This window comes from Pagrus pagrus (genome assembly GCF_965226575.1).
Source record: "Pagrus pagrus genome assembly, chromosome: 8".
Classification (NCBI taxonomy): domain Eukaryota; kingdom Metazoa; phylum Chordata; class Actinopteri; order Spariformes; family Sparidae; genus Pagrus; species Pagrus pagrus.
In genome coordinates this window covers 8,813,372-8,827,849 of record NC_140192.1, presented here as the reverse complement: position 1 = coordinate 8,827,849, position 14,478 = coordinate 8,813,372, and the positions used below count along the sequence as shown (strand labels likewise).

The following is a 14,478-nucleotide window of genomic DNA, read 5'->3' as shown; positions in this document are numbered from 1 at the left end:
CCTCAAGTTTAACTGCACACACACACATTACGCTGAGTATTCATGACCCCTGCTCTCATTTCTTGTTCTTCCTCTGCCTGTAAGGGGGTTTTAGTGTTTAAGAGATTAAGTGAACTTCTCTGAAAACAGACCTGAAAACGTGAAGTGCAAGGAACAAAAATAGAGTTTTCTCAGATTCAGGGGGGCTGCAGCATCTGCTTCATTAGACCAGACGGTGGCCGAGAGCATCGCTCAGTCGAAAAACGGTGGACCTCGGCGACTGTGACATGAATTGCTGCACTTTTTCTGCCAGTCTCTCACCGATTCTGCTCTTAAATACAGCTTAAACATTGTTAAAGAAATGGATCCATCAAGGATAAACTGAATATTATCTGGCCTGGGTGAAATAGAGAAAAACTCATCATCAGCCCTTCATATAGGAAGGGAAAGAAAACAGTCTGGATAGCACTCTGCTGCTTGATGTTTACCATCTTTCTGTGCCACAGTTGAAAACACCAATGTTTCTAAGTCAGAGCACACATCTGTCTGGTCTCGCTCCCTCCCTTTCAGTCTATCGTAGCTCCAGATCTCTGGCTCAGACCTCGCGCAGACAGTCGGGCTGCCGCGACAGTCTGGACTGTTGCTCCAGGCTTTGGCATCGCAGCCAACACAGGGAGAAGATGTTTGTTAACGCCGTACTAATAGCAGCAGACGTGAGGAATCCTTTCCAGTAGTCTTTTTTTTTTGTTGTCTGCTGGCTCACATACACCTGTAGCCAAAAGGATCATAGCATGAAAAAACAGACATGTTATTGTTTCTTTTTTAGTCTTGCGTTGGGCTTGCATGAGTTGAAGCGACGGAAATTCAGGTTGAGAAAGCAGACAATGGAAGCCTGAGTGAAGAAATTGGGTTATAAAGAGCACAAAGAAAAAACCTGATCTATCACAAAGACCATCAATGTCACTTATATAAAAAGTAGGTCAAGGATTTAATCTACAATACACTCAGCACTTAATTGTAACTACCACACACTTAGCCAAAGCTACTTTGTTTACCCAGAGCACATAATGAAACAGTCAACATTTGTATTCTTGAGAAAAGGGGGCTTATCTGGGGCGTTAAATATTGCTTTTTTCCCCAAAAACAGGTCAAGATTATCGACACCATCGCCTCTGCTATTGTTGCCGGGAGTCTTTTTTTATGGCATTAAAGAACAGAAAAGGAACACTGACCTGCAGGGAGAAAAAGCTCTGAACATTGTGGGTGCTTTTTGGAAACATGAACTACATGAAAATACTTTCTCTTCTCAGTCCTTTGTGTTTTAGAATCTGAAACTTATTAAATGTGTGCCGGTCCACCCTTTGAGTTGTTTGGGACTTTGAGAGGTAGATATTGTGAAAGATATTGTAAGATATGATTGAGTGTAGCAACCGCAGACAAAAAGTCATCGCAAGCCACATTAGTCTTTATATTAGTGTTTGACTTTTGTATGATACCAATCTAGTTGCAGTTTTGATTGCGCTTGTGAGAAAATGACTAGTTTTGTCAGCTTTTATGATGATTTATGTTTCATTTGCCTACCAATGCACACAGTAATGCCCGAGGAAAGTCCCACTGCTGTTCTCTACAACTTGTTTTATTGTAAATCTGTCTGAGGCAAGCTTCCTTTGTTCTTAGAACGCTGATCTCTCTTCACAGAGAGGGACCTTTGCTTGTGTGCGGTTGTGCACATGCAGGTGTGCGCGGCGGTTCATGCCTGCGTTCATGTGTGTGTTCGGGCGTGCACACATGCAGAGTATGACCAGTGGCTTGGCTGGGGGCCAAGGTGCTGCCAAGAAGAAGCGAGATGAGTTCCTCTGAAGTCTCCTGTCTCTTTGATGTGGGCCGGCCTTTACTGTCAGCTTCAGCAGACGCGACCGCATCGCACTCGCACACTTTCCTTTTACCTGCCGCTGCCGCTCGCTGACCCTTTTCCTGCCTGGCCCTCATTCCATTGAGTGTGATGTGGCTGCACGTGGCCGTGTGTGCACATGCAGGATATCAAAATGCAAAACTTTTCCTAATGCGTGTTGCCAGATGATTTGCATGAATGTTGCAAGCCATTGCAGGATTTATTCAACTGGAACTTCGCCCGGGCAATAGTGTCGATTTCCTAACAGTGCATCTCTGATATATAAAGCTTGACCTCAGCTCTCTGCAGCAGAGCAAAATTGGGTTATTAATACCACGCAGCCTCCCATTTCCCTCTCGGATGCACAAAATTACAACTAAGCACACTCCTCGCTGACACACAGACCTCTCTAGTCTGAGCTGCCTGCACACAGGAACACAAAAGAAAGCTCTTTCCTGCAAGCCCCCCAGTTTCACCCTCGATTCTGGCTGCAGCGATTGTGCAAGCTGTCGCACAAGGCAGCTGGTCTACGTACCAGCAGTGAGAGATCAGTGCCTGGAAGGAGCACGTCACAAGCATCATCATGTCGCAACTACTCTCCCCTCTGTCTCTCTCAACCACTGTTCTTTCCGTCTTCCACCCACAATTTGACTTTTTTAGTCTTTTACTTGGTAGTTGATGTCATGCAACACTTCCTGATTCTTCTAACTATCTGTGCAATCTGCTGTCATTTCCCATAAACTGCTGCTGCAACTTAGCTAACTTAAGGTTGGGCCAACGGTCTGTAAAAGAGAAAAGAACACTTCTGACAACAGAGGATGAGTTTGATTTCAAATGTTTATTCACAAAGCAATAAAAATGAGTACACTTCAAATGTATATTGCATCGTTCAGTCTGCATATTTGAAAGTAAAAATAATAGTCCATGAATAAGTGTCACAGGTACAGACACAGCTTAGGTCAGGATTCGCAAGCAAAGTCTCTGCTTATTCCAAGAAGTTCCTGACAGCTGCTCTGGAAAAGAAAAATCCACTTAGACATTCTCGGATACCCTCGTCTTCTGGACCAACATCTTCCTCGTGACTCTCTGGTGAGATTCAGTCCAGCCTCTGCACTTTCATGTCCATCTCTTGCACAGTCTCCATCTCTGTGACCTCCTCCTCTCAGTTCCCTGCTGCCTCTTATCTAGGCCAGTAACTGGGTCAAAACTTCTTTTCATGCACTTTGCAGCACAGTCCAAAAAAAAAAACCTTCTCAGTGTCCCATCAGGCTTTCTGGTCACTCCATCTACACCCCGGCCAGTGTCCGCACTTGACCTCTGAACTTGAACCCTTCCTCAGGGTAATCCAGAACCAACGTGCCGACCCAGAATGCACCGTAGGGAGGTTACACAGCCACAGCCTCTTAATCCAGACGTGTGAGACAGAAAGGCTCGACACCCCCAGGTGAAGCTCAGCTCCTTGACTTTCTTTTCATCATCTTCAACATCAGCATTTGAAGCTATGTTAGGGGAATGTCTCTTCAGCGCTCTGGGAGCGTGATGGTGGGCACCCAGTCGTACATGCTGCGGCTCTCCTCGCAGAACAGGCTCAGCTTGTCCAGAGAGGGGTCCTTCCATGGGTTTGCACTGGGGCTCTGGAATAAAAAGAGGGAGATATTTAGAGTCGGAACACCTTCTACAGATACAGAATACGGAGACACTGCAGTAAGCATGGTGTGCAGACAGGGCAGTGATGCATGCGTGATTCACTGGCTGGCTGAGTGGGTGCTTCCTGGGAACGTACCGTGACAAGAATGCAGTGCGCGTCCTTGGGCTCGCCGGTCTCGTCTGCGCCCACGAGGTCGGCCAGGCGCCCGATGTCGTTGACGCGCACAACGTTGATGTCGTTGTCGAAGCAGAAAGCCTGGATGAGGGTGAAGTGGATCTGGAGAGCGATGTCACACTCGTACTCCTCATCGGTTGCGAGGACGCAGAAAGCCACGCTGTCTGGGTCACTGTGGAGTGACAGGAGGGAGCTGGTCAGAACATGTTCACTCACGCTTGCGTTTAAAATCAAAATAAAAACAAAAACGACAATCGTAGCTATTCTGGAATTGCAATACTTACACATTCATGACTTTGGCGGATTCATAAACTCCAACTGTCAGGTAGTCCTGCTTCTTAGCAGCGACCAGCAGCTCCTCCAGGGCTGCGCCTGCACTTTGCACCCTTCACAAAGAGAAAAACACACATGATCAGACCACCGGGAACACCGATAAACACATTTAAACACGAAGCGGCAGCAGCTCGAACGACGAGGATGAATCCGTGCGTAAAATATTTACCTATCTGCGTTTTCCATTGTGTTGTCTTGTCCGCGGATCTCTTCCAGAGTCATAGTTATAATCCAAAAAGCGCGATCGGGATTCCGCAGTGAGCAGAGAAGGTCCGTGTGTGTCTGTCTGTGTAAAGTCGCTTGCGTTATTCTGAGCTCGGAACAGGCTGTGGGTGGATTTATAGCAGGTCAGCGTAGTTTCTCGGCAAGGGGCGGTCTCTTTCCGGCTTCTGCTCTCCTGCCATTGGCTCAGAAGCAGCCGAGGAGAGGAAAGCAAAAGTCCCCGGGCAGTTACGCGGAGCATGTTGACAACCCCACGTGGGGGGCAAGATTACAACCTTTCAAGAAATTTCCCCCCCCCCCTCTCCACCGCCGCTCATCCACCCACCCACGAGCGATTCCTCCTTACCTTGTCAACATCCAACATCACCGCAATGAGCAAAACACTAAAAGTCCCGTCTGCGCTGGACTTTGAGAGTCAGTGCAAACAGCGCAGCTGATGCAACTACACAGTAAATAACGCGCGGGCATGTGATGACATGTTTACGACCTGAATCCAAGTGATATTAGACGCTCTTGGAGAATAAACAGAAAGCGCCTCTTCTCTTACATATGTATTGATTGTTTTTCCAAGTGATGTTGAATAACTGCGCCTTGTGTTTAGCGGTTATGTAATCGTGCCAAGTGATGTTTTGCCATGACAGTTATAAAACCGAGGAGGGAGGCCACGCCAGACAAGCGCGCACCATCCTACAGGTGACAGCGTAACACAACACGCGGATCAGTGAGGTTGAAGGAAAATTGCCGGATCTTTTTTTTTTTCAGAGGATGAATCAGCAGTGGAACCGGTACAGAGATGAATCCACTTCCATGATAAACTCTGGAACAATCTTCTCAGAACTGGACTTCCCCGGCCCTGGGGAATCACTGCCCGTGTTATATTTAGCTCATCCAAACTTTCCCTGTAGTCTTGGCCTTAATAAACAGCGTGTTGACGGCGCACCTGCACCCCTTCAACCTGGTTACTCAACCTGTGTTTACAGTCTGCCTGCTAGTAAGAGCGAGAAGAGCCTGTCCTGACCCGGATAGGGTGCAGAGGCGGCCAAATTTCCTGGTGGCGTTTTTTTTGGAGGAGTGTCCGAGACAGCTTGAGGCCGGCACACGCCAGTTTTTTTTTTTTTGTTCGCCCTCTGAAAAGGAAGCTTAATTGCACAGCCTGACTTGACGCGTGTCGTTTCTTGTGTCACAACAATGCTCACGTCCTCCACCTGCCCCCCGGTCCTTTTCATGGGGCTGGGGGGTGTGAGTGTATGGCCTCTGTGTGTGTGCGTAATTAGCCCACTCCATTCAGTGCCCCTTTGCGGCAGATGCCCGACAGATGCGCCCGGGCCCCTACCCGCAAAGCGCCACGTGCCGTTGGCCAGTGGTGCTTCCAGGCTAGTTTATCTTATCAGCAGGGACTGTATATGTTTACATTCAATGCTTTTCAGAAGGCTGTGCATGTTGGCACGCTTGGTCTTAAAGGAAAAGTTCACCCCAAAATGAAAAATTCAGTCATCCATCAGTCAGCGGGTGCAGTTTTTTGTAGTCCACAAAACATTTCTGGAGCTATGCAGCATGTTATTCTCCAAAACAACCCAAGTAGATGGGGACTTGTTATAAAACTTTAAAGAAAAACACTGAAATTAAACATAAAATGGCTCCATAAAGCTCATCCGGCATGATCCAAGTCTGTGGAAGCCCCTAGAAGATGTTATGTGCTTCGTCTTTTCAAATCAATTTGCAATCTTGGGGCTTCTGGGACCTTGATCTGAGATCCCCATCTACTCCAGTTGCTTCGGAGAATGCTGAAACGCTACAGAAATGTTTTGCGGACTACAAAACCTCATCCAACTTTCCATCGACATGGGGGTGAGCAGGTGATGGCTGAATTTTCCTTTTTGGGCCAACATCTCCTGTAACTTGTCTCTTGTAGTGTAAGCAGATATGAGTACATCAGACCAATTACAAAAGTAATCACGAAGAAAATGTGCACCCCTCACAGGCACAAAGACCACAAAGTCGACCTCATTATTAGAATAACAGACTGGTGACGGTTGTTTTTCTTGTTAAACGATGAGTCAAACGATTAACCGCTCTGACATTTGACTGAATGCAAATGAGGATGCCTACATGATAACCGGATGACCTTTAACCTAATCTACAGCATCTAGGAGGCTGCAGAGTTCAGTATCAGAAATCCTTGGCTGACGTCGCCATCTGCTGGTCGTTCAGAGAGAGTGACCTTTCCCTTCTATACAACCAGTCAGAACATGTTGAATAAGCTCATGACTCATCTGATTCCAACCTCACACTTGTGAGTCACCAGCCACTTCCAATATGTTGTTGTTATTCCCAGACAGCTGAGGTTACTTGCAAAGTCAGACAAATACTGTTTGCAGACTGTTCATCAGGAACTGGGGGCTAAAAAACACATGCAACAAATCTACAGTTTAAATGAAGCCTGTATCATTTAAATGGATTTAAAAAGCCTGTCCCTGTTATATCCATACAGGTAAATCTACATGTGATTTACAGTGATACATCCAAATGCACTGATATACTGGTCAGATAAACAATATCACAAACAATGCTATTATATGTGGAAGCTTCTGGGATTTTGTGGCTTTTACAGTTCTGAGTGCAGTAGGCAGTTTGGCTAGGATGACGGGGGAAATCCCAGGCTGGCTGTGAACATAAATGAGAAACAGCCTCCCAAATAAACCGTGTGTGAAGCACCCAACTTCCCGAAAAGCTATTGTGGTCAGAAGCAGTTCCGGACCGTGTGTGAAGGCAGCTTCTGAATGCTAATTGTCTGGGAAACGGCACTGTTGGACAGTTAAAGAAGACTTCCTTTGATAGAGAAATAAATAAATAAATAAAAACCTATACAGGTGTAGAATACCCTTGAGTGAAAAAATAAAACAGTAGGTTCAAATGTTATCGACACAAATGTCGAGCCAATCTTTTTTAATGTTTAATTGCAATGTAGGTCTTCTGTGCTCAACCATGGAAGAGTAATACTGCCAAAATAAAAAATTCATGGCTCAGTTAATATGTAAGCATGCCTTTGAATGCACCAAAAGTAAAACTAAAAGCAAATGTAGGCATCTCAATCCCCCTATTTATTCACTTTCCCATTTGTTTTACCATTTTATTAATTCATTTATTAAACGGAACAGACCACATAAATGTATAATGTAAATATGCCTTTAAAGTGTATTTAAAGGCGTATTTACATATTTATCAAACCATTTCTTTATCTTTTGCTTCATTTAAATTAAACATTACAAAAGGTAAGAAAATAATATAGAAGCAAATTAATGTTATAAATGAATGCCTACATTTGTTTTTAATATAATTTCTGGTAGATTTAATTGAATATAATCGATAGGATCGTTTATTTATTTTTTATTTTGACAGTTTCAGTCCTGCACATCATTGATTGCATCCCCAAGATGAAAAACTGAGCTTACAGGTTTTCTTCCATTCCTTCGTCGATGACACTGCACGAGAAAAGGTCAGTCCGATTTATAAAAAGTTTATTATTATAATAGAGGTCCAGACATGTATTATACATAAAGAGTTCAAATGTACAGAGGAGCTACAATCATTTAAGCATATTTACATTCCCTTCTTGGACTATGTCAAATGTCAGTGCATTTGTTCAACATGATCAACATTTAAAATCTCAAAAAGCAGTTCCAATACCATTTCGATTCCACAGTAACGGAAGAAATACACAAAAAAGGAACAAAAATGCCTCACTGACAAAACAGGTCATTACATTTTTGAGTATATTTTACTGCAACACTGTTTACTGAGCATATATCAAACCCCTTACTCTGTGCACAGGTGTGAAGGTATTTCAGACGTGTTTATAAAGGTAAGAACTGTCCCGTGAAGTTCAAAAAGAGGAGACTGAGGGGTAGACCGGGGTTGGCTAAAGCGTTTTGTTCTATAAGTTTTTTCTTGCTTTACTGTACAACATAAATACAAAGCATTCCAATAAAAATTAAAAAGGAGCATGGATACCCTTGTTACAAGGGGAATACTAACAAACTTTACAAGTCCTCTAAATGGCCAAATGTCCTGCAATGGCTTAAGCGTTACGTGGTCAACCACTTTGATCAAGCTTCATGAAAAACAAGCAGCCTATCTTCTACTAAGCAATGGATGTTTCTGGCTAGTTTGCTGTGGACTACTTCGTCTCACAATAATTTACCGTTGGGGAGTCATCCATGATCTGCTGGAGGTAATCAGACAGACTGGAGTCAAACAAAGCTCCCCCTAGAATTTGGCGATAAATAAAAATGCTTTCAAGTCATCTACTTCCGGGTCATTTTAGATCCTCCTGTGGTGGTGCCCACACATTTTGGTAAATGGCACCACTTTGTACAATAAGGTGAGAGCCTTCAGTGCTAAGCAGCATGTGGCTTACACTGCTGAAATATGGAAATCTCTCTCCAGTTCGTTTTGCCCACTGGAGGAAGGAAATCAGGAAAAAGTGCAAATAAAGTAACAGTAGTAAATCAGAGGGCAGTTAGAGGGGGAAAGTGGGGACAGACAGACGATCATATATCTTGATTATTACTGATATTTTCCCTTCCTCCTTATTTAAGCTTCCCTGTTACCTAAAAGATTAGGAATATGGCTCCCTCTGCTGGTTATATTGTTAAACATCTCCCTACTACATCTCATCTGAGCGGTGTTGCTGTAGTATGACAGACGGGGGGTTTCGATCTATCCAGTTATCCTTGGATCCTGCGACCTCGTACGCTACAGCAGACGCCACTGCAGCGTCGATGGATCCTTCCTGTAAGGCCCCGGCCGGTCCCGGTGCTATCTCTTTAGCCTGAGCGGGACTGGGGAAATCTGCCGAAGAGTTGCTGTTGACTCCTGTTTCTGAGTCAGCCTGCTCCACCCTCTGGTAGTCGGGGGTGTGATTCTTTTGACCGCCGGCGAAGATGGCTTTGTGGTTCTCCACCTCTGCTTGGGGGACTAAGAGAATCTCCTCTTCAGGCTCAGGGTAGGATATGGCATCTGTGCTCTCTGGTCGCAGCGAGCGCAAGTTCCGGGAGACAACTGCGAAAAATGAACGACAAACGAAAGCTGAGCCGAGAAATCTACATTGTTGATAAAGAGCTTCATGAAATCACACAATAAAGATAAATATACTAGCATCACAATGACAAGTGTTTAAGGGAAGCTTTTCACCTAAAAAAATCAATAAGACATGAAGAAGACAGGCTGAAAAATAACAAAGGAGATAGTTGTTTTTATCTTTTCAGATAACTTACAGTCAGAGGGTGTGTAGAGTTCCTTCTGTTCTGCGTTTCTGCCAAATGGGTTGACTGACGGGAAGATGATGAGACAGAAAGAGAGCAGGAACACCTGGAGGACAAAGCCAAGGAGAGAGTGAATCCGGAGAGAAAAAGAAGTACACATAATTTTCGTTTCCATCTAATCGTCAAGTGAATTTGAAGTGAACTTTGGAAATATCGGAAAAAAGAACCAAAATGCAAATTAGGCACTTTGCCATCAATTGATTTGGAGCAAATAAATTAGACCACGAGAAGTGTAGTTCCATCAGAAGATGGCGGTATGGGCTACATTATGCATGGCTGTGAAACAAAAAGAACAGTTTGCCAATAAACCTGAAATAAGAAGAACAAGAAGAAACAAAACCAGTCAACTGATCTATGAGGTAATGAGGAGTGTAAAGTCCACTTAAAAATATGTTGACAAAAAAACTTACCATAACACAAGTGCTGGTTGTGCTGGCCTTCATGGTCGACATCTTCACCAGAGCCTGTAGTTTCCTCAGTTGTTCTATCAGGGACCTGTAAGAACAAAGAGGAAGCATTTAGTTTATAACACTTCATATATACACGTTGTAACATATTAATGTAGACAATATCTCAGAGTGCTTACATGTTCTGTTTCTGAAGCAGTTGGACTTTCTTCTGTAGTTCCAGGTTGTGTGCTGTGCAGATGGCGACCCTGCAGGAGACATTTCATCAGTGAGTAATAAGTACATTTATCCAAACATCGTAGATAGTTTGACCAACCGTACAAAAATGATTTTTATATTTTCAGCTACAGTTATCTGAGATGTCTTGCTATACAGGGTACAGTAGAAATAGACTGCTGTCTTGAAAACCGATAGACATTTCTGCATCTATTTTCAAGAATTTAATGGAGAGAATTAATCTGGCGTCTTTAACTCACCTGTTTTCCAGTCCGTCAACATACACCTTCTTCTTCTTGCGGCTCTCCTGAGCAGACTGCTTGTTGCGGATCTTCCTCCTGACCCTCTTCAAGGTCCTCTCCTCTGCCTGTTAAACAGAGAGGAGGCTTTCAGCAGAATGTTGACATGACGGATGATGATGTGTATATAACAGCCCTCAGCAGCTGCGTTGCAGAGAGACCAAGTAGAAAATCCATTTGAATATTCATCAAGCAAAAACAGGGTTGAAGGGCCAAAAAGCTATCATGTTCACATACTAGAAAAGACAGTAATTCTGATGTATCAGCAGCATGTTGTTTGATTATGCTCATACATACATAAACATTTACAACATCTGGCAGATGTTCTTGGCCTGTGCAGCTTACAGCATCATGACAAGACCATCATCTCAAGTAAATAACAATTTGTAACCATCAGTTACCTTTGTGAGAGGCATGTGCGTGGGAATAGTTGCTCCCTCTTTGTTCAAGAGCCGCTTCTCCTCCTCAGTGAGCACTATCTCTTTAAACTGGAACTGCAGCGAGAAAAGACAAAAGTACTTTTAATCTCCTGTATCAAAGTGAAACTAATTCAGTCTTCTTCAAGCAAACCCTTGGATTGACCAAAAAAGCTTAAAAAAACGGACCTGGTCTGTGTAGTTGAGTTCAGTTGAATCCTGTGTTGAGTCTTCTATGGCCAAAGTGCAGGGCAGTTCACTGGTGATGTCCTCCTCCATTGCCTCAGTCACCAAGTCATCTGACACAAGAGAAATACATTTGAAATAAATTGTATGATCTGCTTGACAAGCAAGTACCACTATTTGATTATGCATGCAGCATTCTGCCTACAAAATGTCCACTAAATCCGAGTGTTTTGAAGGGATTTAAGTGGATAAAGAGGTTCAGTGAAGTTATAAAATATTCAAGAACCTAAGCCTATAAAACTCACAAATTACATCAGAATCACAGAGTTCACGAACTACACATACCCAGATCAATGAAGACATCTGTATCTGGCTTCTCTGCCCTCACACTCTGCAAGATATCCATGTCTCTGTCTCCACTCTGCAGCAGAGAGTAGCTGTGATCCGCCTGGACAGTTAAAGCCTCCAGGCTCTCTGTCTGCACCTCTTCAAGGCCCAGGGCAGGGTCAGAGTGCACCGGGCTGGGCTGGGAGTAGCTGGGACTGGGCACAACGTCAGTATCACTGCCCTGAGGACTCGGGCATCCCAGTATGTTGTTGTTTCCAACTCCAGTGCTGCTGTCGTCTGAAATACCGCTGTCGCTGCCTGAGGGAGAGTGAGAAGGACAGATGGTCCCCATGTCGTCCTCTTCCTCTAACAAGCTGGACAGGAAGTCTTCAGTATCCATACCTTTCAGCATCTGGAAGAGAAAAACAACTGTGTTACACTCCAATATGCACACATAATTGTAAAGTAATCAGACTCATGTGCTTTTAGATACTCTATGGTGTTTATATAATTGTGTCCAACCCTGAAAATTTACCATAACAGCTGAAGTTAGTAATATAACCATATATACAGATGAGGGAATCCCCATTTTAAGCAAGTGCTTTAACACCAAGATTACATAAAGTTTGAAAATACACAGCAGTAGCATTTTGAGTCATCCAAATATAAAAGAGGAACAATATCGTTAAATGTTGTCTTTGACAGAAATCCAACCAATTGTGTCCTGAGTTCTTACATCTTGTTCAGACAGCCAGGATTCAATGAGCCCGTTCCCATCAGGAAAGAGAGGCTCAGCAGACCCGTCCTCTCCGCCGTGGAACAGCAGCCCCAACAGCTCTGCTCCATCCATTTCTGGAAGTTCCTCAGTGACCGACATCTGGAGCAACACAGCAGCACACAGACAGCAGCAGCTGTTTAATATTTGTCAACAAAGGCATTAATGTTCATAGAATATCAGTATGATGTTGATGTAATACAAGATGCATGATGTCAGGCAAGACTTAGTTTGGGATGATGTCATTTTGTGGGATAGCTTAAATGCCACATTGCATATAATGACCTATTGATTTATAGATGAATCAATAGGTCGTTTTCAAGAAATCTACCTATTTTAAAGACATCTATCTGGCTGTAACAATTATTGTTATTATCCATTATTCGGTTTGTTTATAAAATGTCAAAAGATTGTGAAAATTATCATCACGACTTCCCAGAAACAAAACTGACATCCTCTAACAGTGCAAAACCCCCGCACTCTTCAGTTACTATCATAAATGACAAAAAAGCAGAACATCCTCAAAATCGCGAAGCTAAAATGAGCAAATCTTTGACATTTTTGCTTGGAAAAATGGCTGAAACATTAATTCATTTTCTTTTAATCAACTAATCATTGCAGCTCTACCTGATGGCTTCTCTTTGTTTTTAAATCAATCTAAATGAGCAATTTAAAAGAAGTCACTCTTGGAAGTTATAATGAAAATGAAAACAGACTGACCAATAATGAAAAAAAGCGGTAGTCAGCTGTGGAGTCACTGGTTTTCTGAACTAATCTGACTAGCTGACTGACATGAACAGTGAATTCCTCTACATTCCTGACTATCATATCAAACCGCACACCTCAGCAATGACTTGAAATAAAAGTCCCAGTAGTCATATGAAATTTTAGATATCATGTCAAAGTATTGAGCTGAATGTTGCTGCAGTGGTTCATGTGTCACAGGACAACAGACAGGTTCAGTACTAGCCTGCCCCCCTCCATGTGGAGGCTGCAGGTGCATGTGGGATACTATGTTGACTGGAAGCAGTATCATGACCTCAGCAGCCAAAATATTAGGTGTAAAGCACGACAGATTAAACTTCCTCATGAATGGATGAATGAATAACATGTATACTAACATGCAGTGTAAACAGCCTCTTATTGCATCATTGCCACACTCCCAGCATGACATCATCTTGAACTGAGCCCCGCCCCCCACACGCCTTTGTCACGAGATCTGAATACAGCATCCAGTGTCAAAACAAATAAAGACCTTTAGCCTTTAATTCATTCAAGGAAATGATCTTTTTTTGTGATGCATTGCGTGTAAAAAACACCAAAAAAAATGGGAAAACATGAATGCAGTCTGGATTTAGGGTGCCTTCGTTGTCTTGCAAAATAAGAGCATTGTCTTGCAGTATAGGCATGTAAGTCACAATCGACCTGGTTAACGTGGCAGTGAACACAACAACAAGATTGGTGAGCTTTTGATTTAACAGGCTGCGAGACAGCATGGCAGGAAGAAACAAAGAAATGTCTTGAGGCCAACATCCACGAGCCAGCTAGCTAGTTAGTTAGTTATCTTAATACTCCTGTCACAATGTCGAGAGGGCGTGGTCCCTCGTGGCATTAAACACACTGAGAAACATTAAACACAGTAAATGTTGATATTAATGTTCTTACCATTAGATGACAGGAGATAAAATACCAGTCGACTGAGTCGTCCGGGTGTCTTTTGGTTTGTCTCAGCGTTTCTTCGCTGCTGCCGTCTAGCCGTCACAGCACTTCCTCCTGAAACCACCTTCCAACAAGGCAAAAATTGCGTCATAGCGTAAAGGCGGATGTGAGTACGTGGTCTTCTTGGGTGCTTCTGGGAAGTGTAGTACAGCGCCCCGTGTACTGATCTCATGATCGCCATGCTTTCTACATGCACATACCGTAGGTGGCAGCAGTAAAGAAAGCTAATTACAATTCAAGATGAAAATGATTCATTATCATAATTAATATCATTATTATTAGGCCTTTACATAATTTTAAAAAGCTGCCAGACTTAAGTATCTCGAGTATAGTAGCTCATTTCTGCTAGTTAAACAATAAATAAGATTAAAACTAAGCTTGATGAAATAAAAATATTCCCATGGTTAGTCATTATTATGAGACAAAAAAGTCAAAATTATAACATTAAAAATTCATAATATTTAGTTTATGAAATAACAGTCAAAATATTGGATTAAAGAGAAAAGGTGAGAATTATGAGATAAAAAGTCAAAATATGGGATAAAATGTCACAGTTATTAGA

General features: G+C 43.1%; 2 protein-coding genes across 2 annotated transcripts; both read right to left on the bottom strand.

Moving 5' to 3' along the window:
• Nucleotides 1-2,689: 2,689 nt before the first annotated feature.
• Nucleotides 2,690-4,375, bottom strand: gadd45ga (growth arrest and DNA-damage-inducible, gamma a). The gene is made up of 4 exons (XM_084359337.1): nt 4,195-4,375; nt 3,977-4,078; nt 3,654-3,864; nt 2,690-3,504 (listed from the first exon to the last, which is right to left on the bottom strand). The coding sequence occupies exons 1-4, from the start codon at nt 4,245-4,247 to the stop codon at nt 3,391-3,393; spliced, it is 480 nt and encodes a 159-aa protein (XP_084215463.1). The 5' UTR covers nt 4,248-4,375; the 3' UTR covers nt 2,690-3,390.
• Nucleotides 4,376-7,748: 3,373 nt separating this feature from the next.
• creb3l3l (cAMP responsive element binding protein 3-like 3 like) lies at nt 7,749-13,948 on the bottom strand. Its single transcript, XM_084360356.1, has 10 exons — nt 13,863-13,948; nt 12,159-12,299; nt 11,441-11,834; nt 11,099-11,208; nt 10,895-10,987; nt 10,455-10,561; nt 10,158-10,226; nt 9,982-10,066; nt 9,524-9,617; nt 7,749-9,308 (listed from the first exon to the last, which is right to left on the bottom strand). The coding sequence occupies exons 1-10, from the start codon at nt 13,863-13,865 to the stop codon at nt 8,914-8,916; spliced, it is 1,491 nt and encodes a 496-aa protein (XP_084216482.1). The 5' UTR covers nt 13,866-13,948; the 3' UTR covers nt 7,749-8,913.
• Nucleotides 13,949-14,478: the final 530 nt, after the last annotated feature.

What these genes read in the sequence shown, in the direction of transcription:
- gadd45ga (XM_084359337.1), bottom strand. Translation starts at nt 4,247, where the DNA reads ATGACTCTGGAAGAGATCCGCGGACAAGACAACACAATGGAAAACGCA. An exon ending in ACAATGGAAAACGCAGATAG is followed by an intron (nt 4,079 to 4,194) that starts GTAAATATTTTA and finishes CTCTTTGTGAAG; the next exon opens with GGTGCAAAGTGCAGGCGCAG. An exon ending in TCCGCCAAAGTCATGAATGT is followed by an intron (nt 3,865 to 3,976) that starts GTAAGTATTGCA and finishes GTCACTCCACAG; the next exon opens with TGACCCAGACAGCGTGGCTT.
- creb3l3l (XM_084360356.1), bottom strand. An exon ending in CTGCTTCAGAAACAGAACAT is followed by an intron (nt 10,067 to 10,157) that starts GTAAGCACTCTG and finishes TTGTTCTTACAG; the next exon opens with GTCCCTGATAGAACAACTGA. An exon ending in ACTCTACACACCCTCTGACT is followed by an intron (nt 9,309 to 9,523) that starts GTAAGTTATCTG and finishes CATTTTTCGCAG; the next exon opens with TTGTCTCCCGGAACTTGCGC.